This window comes from Oncorhynchus clarkii, chromosome 1 (assembly GCF_045791955.1).
Source record: "Oncorhynchus clarkii lewisi isolate Uvic-CL-2024 chromosome 1, UVic_Ocla_1.0, whole genome shotgun sequence".
In the NCBI taxonomy this organism is placed as follows: domain Eukaryota; kingdom Metazoa; phylum Chordata; class Actinopteri; order Salmoniformes; family Salmonidae; genus Oncorhynchus; species Oncorhynchus clarkii.
This window is the reverse complement of record NC_092147.1, coordinates 84,881,827-84,892,467: the sequence shown is the minus strand read 5'-3', so window position 1 is coordinate 84,892,467 and position 10,641 is coordinate 84,881,827. Positions and strand designations below refer to the sequence as shown.

At 45.7% G+C, this 10,641-nt stretch overlaps 1 protein-coding gene across 3 annotated transcripts in view; it reads left to right on the top strand.

Annotated features, from left to right (window-relative positions):
• The window catches only part of LOC139413518 (exportin-1), a 79,780-nt gene continuing 69,139 nt past the window's right edge, over positions 1 to 10,641 (top strand). Inside the window, exons 1-3 of one of the 3 annotated variants that reach the window (XM_071161012.1) lie at positions 1 to 410; positions 2,504 to 2,635; positions 5,772 to 5,873. In XM_071161012.1, coding sequence (XP_071017113.1) covers positions 2,510 to 2,635; positions 5,772 to 5,873 — 228 coding nt within the window. In that variant the 5' untranslated portion in view covers positions 1 to 410; positions 2,504 to 2,509. Of the gene's footprint in view, positions 547 to 2,503; positions 2,636 to 5,771; positions 5,874 to 8,055; positions 8,381 to 8,630; positions 8,698 to 10,641 lie in introns of those variants that run through there. The other 2 variants (XM_071161021.1, XM_071161029.1) reach the window with 2 other exon arrangements.

Genomic DNA, 10,641 nt, shown 5'->3' with positions numbered 1-10,641 from the left:
CGCCATCGGCTGAAAACTAAACCGAGATGGAATCTCCCAGTCTGAACCGGTTTCAACCGGTTATGTGAGTTAGTTGCTTCAACGAGGAGAAGAGGCGCAGGAATACAATCTCTCAAACCGCCCCGCTGCAACAAAAAACAACAACATTATAGTTAAAGAATTAAATTGTAAATTAAGGTTTATTTTTATTTCGTAAAATGAATCGGAGTATATTATTGAGCGTACCGTGATAATAGTTGCGGAATCCACATCTGTGATCCTTATTAACTAGCCATCAATATACACCTTCTGGAATTGGAGCCAGCTAACGTGTCAGAGATAACAGTAACGTTAGCCAGTCTATTTCTGACTAAACAACGATATTGTATATAACCTTGTAGCAAGCTTTCAGTCAGAGGCTTGGACTTTTGGTAGGTAACTCAGGGGTGCAAAGTAGCATTTGACTTGGGGGGGTAAAAAATATATATATTTTAGACTTTAATTTCACTTTTGGAATGTAAAATCCAGAGAGCATCCAGTAATAAAGTGTAACTAACTACTAGTTAGGTAAGTAAGTGGTAACGTTGATGTGTGATGCACTTTACAAGGGATGCTGGTGTGTGGGAAAGTCCGCAAGGGTTGGGTGTGAGTGGTGTGGTGATGATAGCAAGCAATGCTGAGGACCGGGGGGACGACAAACAAAAAAATAATGAATTCATTCATCCTGTCCTTCCTCAGAAACAGCGTCCGTGGTGTGAGCGGATGCATTTTGTTGCTAGTTTTCTAACGTTAATTGTGCTAACTTTACCAGTGATGCGCCGTGTTTGGACGGCAAAGTTAGTTGTTATTTTAGTAAGGCATAAAAACATTAAGATGCATTAGGGTCATAGCTACTTTTCAAACTTATTTTTTTTATAAAAATAAGCTATTTTGTTAGACGTGTATTACTTGCTGTACAGCTAACTGTCTGGGTAGTAAAAGGACGCAAGCCTTCCCTTTGATAAGCGTGGAGTGGGAGGGGTAGGGGAGGCGTGTGTCTGGGAGTCAGGGTGATGATAGCCTGCTATGGAGGACCACACGTTTTCTCTGGAGGCATAGACTTCCTTTTGTCTTGGTATCAACGACAGTCCTATCAATAGCTTGATACCGAATCAGAATTTAGCCAGGGCAATGCGCTGTTGGTGCTGTGTGTATTTACTATTTTATATATTTTTTAATCGAATTGAGATCGTTGAATTTTCCCCCAATTGAAACGAACTTGTAAACTAGCCTTACCTGTATCCAGTTTCGCTAACTTGTTATCGTTTACGAAGTGTTGCAGGTTATGGATAAATGTCACGTGGGCTGCTTAGCGCATGTTTTATTGCCGCGTTCAAATCTACTGGGAACTATTACATCTCTGACGTCCCGACTTCAGTTGTCGGGGAAAAAAACGAGCTCTGACTGGGAAAAATCGATTTGAATGGTCATCAAACTCGGGATGTCGGGCCTCTTTCTAGAGCTCCGACTTTCCCACCCGAAGATCAATGATGTCATGATTTGACTTTGTATTTTTCCATGCACCCAGTTGTTTTGAACGCGGCATTATGTAGACCTGGAACGCACCCAATACTACCTAACGTTAACTACACGGTCACACAGTAGTTATCAACCGAAGTTGGTGGTTGTGTTAAGCGAGAAAAACTGATTGATCGCATCGGATATAAGACGATAAAACAGCTTATTTCAGTATTCTTCTACATTCGTCAGTGTTTACTGTAAAATTTGAAGGTGTGTTTGAACTTCAAAATAGCCACGCCTGGCAGGTGCAGATGTAAACAAAGTGACGTTCTGTGGCACGTGGTTCGATTGTGTTCTGGAGGTGGCATGATAATGTGATATTTTCAGTATGTCACACATGTTTGTTTGTTAAACGATATCAGAAAAAGCTTTTTATGAATTGTCAAAATACAACTGTCAGAATGTTCCTTTATGGAAAGGGTATATGCCTGATCTAAACTTAGCTGTCATTGTGTTTTGTTTTTCAGTGTATTTTCTTATTTATAGCTTTGAGTAGTTTGTGTGACGATATAACTTATTGGAAAAAGTGAGCAAGGGGCCAGCTCATGTCATGCTTGTTTACTGGTGGAGATGATGAGGAGGGGTGTGTCACAGGAGGTTGCTGTGAGGAGGACAGCTCATACTAATGTCTGGAATGGAATGGTATCAAACGCATGGAAACCGCGTGTTTGATGAGTTCGATATCTTTACATTTATTCCTTTGCTGCCATCACTTTGAGCCATCCTCCCCAATTTAAGGAGCCACCAGCGTCCTGTGCGTGTGTGTAACTGACTGGGGATGGGAAGCAGGGGAAGGGGGTTAGGAGAGGTGGTTAGCTGGTTGGAATGCTCCATTCATTCACATGACTCTGCCTGTTGCTGTTGAATGTTTTCTCTGCCTCTGTCAGTCATAACTCTCTCTCTCACACACACACACACACACACACACACAGTCTAACCCCCTCTTTGCTGTCCATCCTTGCAGAGCTCCATGCCAGCAGTTATGACAGTGTTAGCAGACCATGCAGCGCAGCAGCTGCTAGACTTCAGCCAGAAACTAGACATCAACCTGTTGGACAACGTGGTCAACTGTCTGTACCACGGGGTCGGAACACAGGTAAGTAGTACTGACCCTTGACCTTCCCCCCCTTACTACCACTGGCTTCCCCCCCCCCCCCCCCCCCCCCCCTTACTACCACTGACTCCCCCCCTTACTACCACTGGCTCCCCCCCCCCCCCTTACTACCACTGACTCCCCCCCTTACTACCACTGACTCCCCCCCTTACTACCACTGACTTCCCCCCTTACTACCACTGGCTTTCCCCCCTTACTACCACTGACTTTCCCCCCTTACTACCACTGGCTTTCCCCCCTTACTACCACTGACTTTCCCCCCTTACTACCACTGACTCCCCCCCTTACTACCACTGACTCCCCCCCTTACTACCACTGACTCCCCCCCTTACTACCACTGACTTCCCCCCCTTACTACCACTGACTTCCCCCCCTTACTACCACTGACTTCCCCCCCTTACTACCACTGACTTCCCCCCCTTACTACCACTGACTTCCCCCCCTTACTACCACTGACTTCCCCCCCTTACTACCACTGACTTCCCCCTTACTACCACTGACTTCCCCCCTTACTACCACTGACTTCCCCCCTTACTACCACTGACTTCCCCCCCCTTACTACCACTGACTTCCCCCCCCTTACTACCACTGACTTCCCCCCCTTACTACCACTGACTTCCCCCCCTTACTACCACTGACTTCCCCCCTTACTACCACTGACTCCCCCCCTTACTACCACTGACTTCCCCCCTTACTACCACTGACTTCCCCCCCTTACTACCACTGACTTCCCCCCCTTACTACCACTGACTTCCCCCCCTTACTACCACTGACTTCCCCCTTACTACCACTGACTTCCCCCCTTACTACCACTGACTTCCCCCCTTACTACCACTGACTTCCCCCCCCTTACTACCACTGACTTCCCCCCCCTTACTACCACTGACTTCCCCCCCTTACTACCACTGACTTCCCCCCCTTACTACCACTGACTTCCCCCCCTTACTACCACTGACTTCCCCCCTTACTACCACTGACTCCCCCCCTTACTACCACTGACTTTCCCCCCCTTACTACCACTGACCCCCCCCCCCCCCCCCCTTACTACCACTGACTTCCCCCCCTTACTACCACTGACTTCCCCCCTTACTACTCTGACTGGGATATATGGTTGTCCCACCTAGCTATCTTCAGATGAATGTACTTACTCTGACTGAGATATGTGGTTGTCCCACCTAGCTATCTTCAGATGAATGCAGTAACTGTAAGTCACTCTGGATAAGAGCGTCTGCTAAATGACTCACTAACTGTAAATCCCTCTGGATAAGAGCGTCTGCTAAATGACTCACTAACTGTAAGTCACTCTGGATAAGAGCATCTGCTAAATGACTAAAATGTAACTGTAAGTTGTCAAGTAACCACAAAGTTAATGGAGTTTTGTGGGATTTGTAATTTTGCTATGATGGTCGCTTGCCCGGGTGCCTTACTCAGTTTTACTCATAGTTTTTTGGGGACAGATAGAAGAACAGGGAGAGATACAAGTTACTATTGCAGAAAATAATGTCTGAAATTGTGATGTATTAACAGGGACAGCTTTTCTATCACACTTTGTCATTGGTTGAAGGGTTTAAGTTGAAATGCATCTGCCTTTTTAAATGTTGAGTGTGTGTGTGCAGGGCATAAAATGTACCAGTCACTCATGTTTTGGTGTACCAGTCACTCACGTTTTGGTGTGCCAGTCACTCACGTTTTGGTGTACCAGTCACTCACGTTTTGGTGTACCAGTCACTCACGTTTTGGTGTGCCAGTCACTCACGTTTTGGTGTGCCAGTCACTCACGTTTTGGTGTGCCAGTCACTCACGTTTTGGTGTGCCAGTCACTCACGTTTTGGTGTGCCAGTCACTCACGTTTTGGTGTGCCAGTCACTCACGTTTTGGTGTGCCAGTCACTCACGTTTTGGTGTACCAGTCACTCACGTTTTGGTGTGCCAGTCACTCACGTTTTGGTGTACCAGTCACTCACGTTTTGGTGTGCCAGTCACTCACGTTTTGGTGTGCCTGTCACTCAGGTTTTGGTGTACCAGTCACTCACGTTTTGGTGTACCAGTCACTCACGTTTTGGTGTACCAGTCACTCACGTTTTGGTGTGCCAGTCACTCACGTTTTGGTGTGCCAGTCACTCACGTTTTGGTGTACCAGTCACTCACGTTTTGGTGTACCAGTCACTCACGTTTTGGTGTACCAGTCACTCACGTTTTGGTGTGCCAGTCACTCACGTTTTGGTGTGCCAGTCACTCACGTTTTGGTGTACCAGTCACTCACGTTTTGGTGTGCCAGTCACTCACGTTTTGGTGTACCAGTCACTCACGTTTTGGTGTACCAGTCACTCACGTTTTGGTGTACCAGTCACTCACGTTTTGGTGTGCCAGTCACTCACGTTTTGGTGTGCCAGTCACTCACGTTTTGGTGTACCAGTCACTCACGTTTTGGTGTACCAGTCACTCACGTTTTGGTGTACCAGTCACTCACGTTTTGGTGTGCCAGTCACTCACGTTTTGGTGTGCCAGTCACTCACGTTTTGGTGTACCAGTCACTCACGTTTTGGTGTGCCAGTCACTCACGTTTTGGTGTACCAGTCACTCACGTTTTGGTGTACCAGTCACTCACGTTTTGGTGTACCAGTCACTCACATTTTTTACCAGACAAAATATATTTTTCTGTTAAAAATTGCAGAAATGAATGAGGAATGCTTTATAATGTGTCTAAAACAATAAATGTATTACTAGTAAGAAGTAATGTGGTAGTTCTTATTTATTTCATTTTTTTAAAACCAATATGCCAACGTTTATATGTACACTACCATTCAAAAGTTTGGGGTCACTTAGAAATGTCCTTGTTTTTGAAAGAAAAGCAAAAAAATGTGTCCATTAAAATAATATCAAATTGATCAGAAATACAGTGTAGACATTGTTAATGTTGTAAATGACTATTGTAGCTTAGAATGGTACTCACTACACGTGTTCATTTTAGGCTGTGTGTGTGAGTGAAAGAGTGTGTGTGTGTGTGTGTGTGTGTGTGTGTGTGAGTGAAAGAGTGTGTGTATGTGTGTGTGTGTGTGTAAGAGTGTGTGCCTATGTTTCAAAATGGTATTTCATCCATTCCTGTTCCTGCGTTGCAGCAAAGGCTGGCTCAGGAGGTTCTGACCCAGCTGAAAGAGCACCCGGATGCTTGGACCAGAGTGGACACCATACTGGAGTTCTCCCAGAGCATGAACACCAAAGTAAGTCCCCCGCAGGGAGCACCCGTTGGTGGAGGGTCGCAGCACTCCAGCTGTGAGGAAGTTAGGTGCTTGTAGTTACAACTCACTTGTCTTAGCAAACGTCAGGATAGTGGGTTCCATTTCCCCACGTCACATGTATGTAAACATGTACGCACACATGACTAAAAGTCGATCAGGATGAAAACGTCTGCTAAATGTCAGATACAGTGGTATTACTTAGGCCCTTTCCCCCTTGAGGAGCATATGGCATCAACAGCAGCGCTCTTACATAGAACAACAACTTTAAACAGGGTTCGATGGATCAAACTAAAACACACACACACTCAAACGTAGGTTATCGTTTAGTTTTGTCTGCCGAGCCCAATGGTAGGTTATCGTTTAGTTTTGTCTGCCGAGCCCAATGGTAGGTTATCGTGTGGTTCTGTTTGCCGTGCCGTGCCCAATGGTAGGTTATCGTTTAGTTCTGTCTGCCGAGCCCAATGGTAGGTTATCGTGTAGTTCTGTCTGCCGAGCCCTGTCGTTCTCCCTATGTCACAAATGATCTGATTTGATAGAATTTTGATAGAATATTTCTGGAGGGATGGTTGGTTGTTTTGGTCTGTCTTTGGTGTTGCTAGATTTGGGAGTTGTAACACTGATGTAGGTTTACTCTGTTTCTCCTCCTTAGAGACCCCCTACCACCCCCATTCACCGTCAGCTTGAGTCAAACTAGGCATCTCCACAGTGAAATACCTTAGTATGGTACTCACTACACGTAAATACCTTAGTATGGTACTCACTACACGTAAATACCTTAGTATGGTACTCACTACACGTAAATACCTTAGTATGGTACTCACTACACGTAAATACCTTAGTATGGTACTCACTACACGTGAAATACCTTAGTATGGTACTCACTACACGTAAATACCTTAGTATGATACTCACTACACGTAAATACCTTAGTATGGTACTCACTACACGTAAATACCTTAGTATGGTACTCACTACACGTAAATACCTTAGTATGGTACTCACTACACGTAAATACCTTAGTATGGTACTCACTACACGTAAATACAATCATAGTGAGCAATAGTAGCGGCGTCTTTTTGTAGGCACTAACGGAGGATAAGTCCCCTGGGGCTCGTTGGGCAAGCCATTGGGGGAGATGAATGGTTTTAAAAAATATATGTTTGTTGTTGTCTAAACGTTGAAAATATAACTTATGTTTTGTTCTATGAGATAATCTTCATCAGTTAAAACACATTTTTGTGAATTTTTAATGAATTTATGTCATCAAAAATAAGCTAATGTTAAATACACTGCAGGCACAGCGTCACAACCTAATAGCTGTTAAATAGCCGTGTAACACAGCTCTGGGATATTGTCAGCCAGAGAAGGTTTTAGTTGTGGTACCACGAAGTTAGTATGTTATATTTGCCTCCCCAGATGGTTTGGTTAGTTGTAAAGGGGAACGCAGACAGGAGGAGGAGATGGTTTGGTTAGTTGTAAAGGGGAACGCAGACAGGAGGGGGAGATGGTTTGGTTAGTTGTAAAGGGGAACGCAGACAGGAGGGGGAGATGGTTTGGTTAGTTGTAAAGGGGAACGCAGACAGGAGGGGGGAGATGCCGTGCTTAGCTTACCTTTTATAAGAACTACCCGAAGTCTCCTCTTGACAACACCGTTCGGGGGAAACGATAAAACAAGCCCCCTCCCCGCTGAAGAGCAAAACAATAGACCAGCCTGGTAAGCAGAAAGATCACTACCTTGTTTAGCTGAGTAGTGGCGTGAACATCTTTGCGACCTCATGTTGTTCCATTTCTATGACAGTTGGCAACAGACTTATTTTGAGCACATAAAGACTTCATAGTCCCTAAAGGTCATGGTAACTGACTGATATTATCTCATAGAACAACACATACATAAGTTCTCCTAAGCCTGTGGTCACCTCCAGACCTTATTTTTTGTTATGTATCCCCCCCAAAAAACATGAATTTCCCCAATAGGAAGGGCCAATGAAGCAGAGAGTAGAAAATGCTAACTCATTTCTGTTTTTTAGCACTACAAGCCGGTGAGCTCTATTCCTTCCTTGCACTCGCATACAGCTTAAATAGCTCTACATACTGAAAACCTACGCACACGTCCAAATCAACTAGGCAACCCAATGATAGGTAGGACGTTCTCGTTTATTTGGCAAAACAAACACAGGCACATTAAGGTGGGCAAAGGGAGGGTTCTCCTGTCCAGTATTTGTTTAACCATCAAAGAGGCTCTTGTCTAGATCTCTGTATTTTCTATAAGTGTTTAAAATGAAATGTCAATTGAAGTTTTCCTCAAAGTGATGGTAATGTTTGCCTTTTCCTCGTTGTTTGTTGTTGCTTGCCTGTTGCCCTTTAACCCCGACATCCATTACTAATGTCTTGAGTTGATCTACCAACAGTCTTGTTATAGTTTCAAATTCATTACTTGTCCCAAAATGAGGTCTTTAGAGGAAAAGACAGGAAAGAAGGAATCAGAAAAGGTAAAACATCTCTTGGATTTGTCTAAATTCTGCATTCACCTTTTTTTTTCTCTCCATTTATTGACAAAATAATAGACAATAATTGACAAAAACACTTGTGAACATTTGGTTTTTTAAAATAATTGATAACTACTTTCAAATAACTTTGTTTTCCTAAAGAAACAGAATTGAATTAATTCAAGTTGTTACTACTTGCTATTTGCTATTGATATGAATCCTAATGTTCCGTTATGTTGATTGGTTGTAATAGGAGGAAAAGGGGTGTGTCTTCCTGTGCACCTTGAAACTGCTAGGCTTTGACGGCAGGCCGACACAAGGTCTACCCTTTTCATTCCCTTTGACTCTGTTCTGTTCAGCACTTTCTATTACATCTGCTTCAGTGGGGTACAGACTGAAGTCATTAGGGTAGAGGGAGTGGGGTACAGACTGAAGTCATTAGGGTAGAGGAAGTGGGGTACAGACTGCAGTCATTAGGGTAGAGGAAGTGGGGTACAGACTGCAGTCATTAGGGTAGAGGAAGTGGGGTACAGACTGAAGTCATTAGGGAGGAGGGAGTGGGGTACAGACTGCAGTCATTAGGGAGGAAGGAGTGGGGTACAGACTGCAGTCATTAGGGTAGAGGAAGTGGGGTACAGACTGAAGTCATTAGGGAGTGGGGTACAGACTGCAGTCATTAGGGAGGAAGGAGTGGGGTACAGACTGCAGTCATTAGGGAGGAGGGAGTGGGGTACAGACTGAAGTCATTAGGGAGGAGGGAGTGGGGTACAGACTGCAGTCAGTCAGTCATTAGGGAGGGGGGAGTGGGGTACAGACTGAAGTCAGTCAGTCATTAGGGTAGAGGAAGTGGGGTACAGACTGCAGTCATTAGGGTAGAGGGAGTGGGGTACAGACTGAAGTCAGTCAGTCATTAGGGTAGAGGAAGTGGGGTACAGACTGAAGTCATTAGGGTAGAGGGAGTGGGGTGAAGACTGCAGTCAGTCAGTCATTAGGAAGGGGGGAGTGGGGTACAGACTGAAGTCAGTCAATCATTAGGGTAGAGGAAGTGGGGTACAGACTGAAGTCATTGGGGTAGAGGGAGTGGGGTACAGACTGCAGTCATTAGGGTAGAGGGAGTGGGGTACAGACTGAAGTCAGTCAGTCATTAGGGTAGAGGAAGTGGGGTACAGACTGAAGTCATTAGGGTAGAGGGAGTGGGGTGAAGACTGCAGTCAGTGAGTCATTAGGGAGGAGGGAGTGGGGTACAGACTGAAGTCAGTCAGTCATTAGGGTAGAGGAAGTGGGGTACAGACTGAAGTCATTAGGGTAGAGGGAGTGGGGTGAAGACTGCAGTCAGTCAGTCATTAGGAAGGGGGGAGTGGGGTACAGACTGAAGTCAGTCAATCATTAGGGTAGAGGAAGTGGGGTACAGACTGAAGTCATTGGGGTAGAGGGAGTGGGGTACAGACTGCAGTCATTAGGGTAGAGGGAGTGGGGTACAGACTGAAGTCAGTCAGTCATTAGGGTAGAGGAAGTGGGGTACAGACTGAAGTCATTGGGGTAGAGGGAGTGGGGTACAGACTGCAGTCATTAGGGAGGAGGGAGTGGGGTACAGACTGAAGTCATTAGGGTAGAGGGAGTGGGGTACAGGCTGAAGTCATTAGGGTAGAGGAAGTGGGGTACAGACTGCTGGCAGTCAGTCATTAGGGTAGAGGGAGTGGGGTACAGACTGAAGTAATTAGGGAGTGGGGGACAGACTGAAGTCATTAGGGAGGAGGAAGTGGGGTACAGACTGAAGTCAGTCAGTCATTAGGGAGGAGGGAGTGGGGTACAGACTGCAGTCATTAGGGAGGAGGAAATGGGGTACAGACTGAAGTCATTAGGGAGGAGGGAGTGGGGTACAGACTGCAGTCATTAGGGTAGAGGGAGTGGGGTACAGACTGAAGTCATTAGGGAGGAGGGAGTGGGGTACAGACTGCAGTCATTAGGAGGAAGGAGTAGGGTACAGACTGCAGTCATTAGGGTAGAGGGAGTGGGGTGCAGACTGCAGTCATTAGGGTAGAGGGAGTGGGGTACAGGCTGAAGTCATTAGGGTAGAGGAAGTGGGGTACAGACTGCTGGCAGTCAGTCATTAGGGTAGAGGGAGTGGGGTACAGACTGAAGTAATTAGGGAGTGGGGGACAGACTGAAGTCAGTCAGTCATTAGGGAGGAGGGAGTGGGGTACAGACTGCAGTCATTAGGGTAGAGGGAGTGGGGTACAGACTGCAGTCATTAGGGTAGAGGG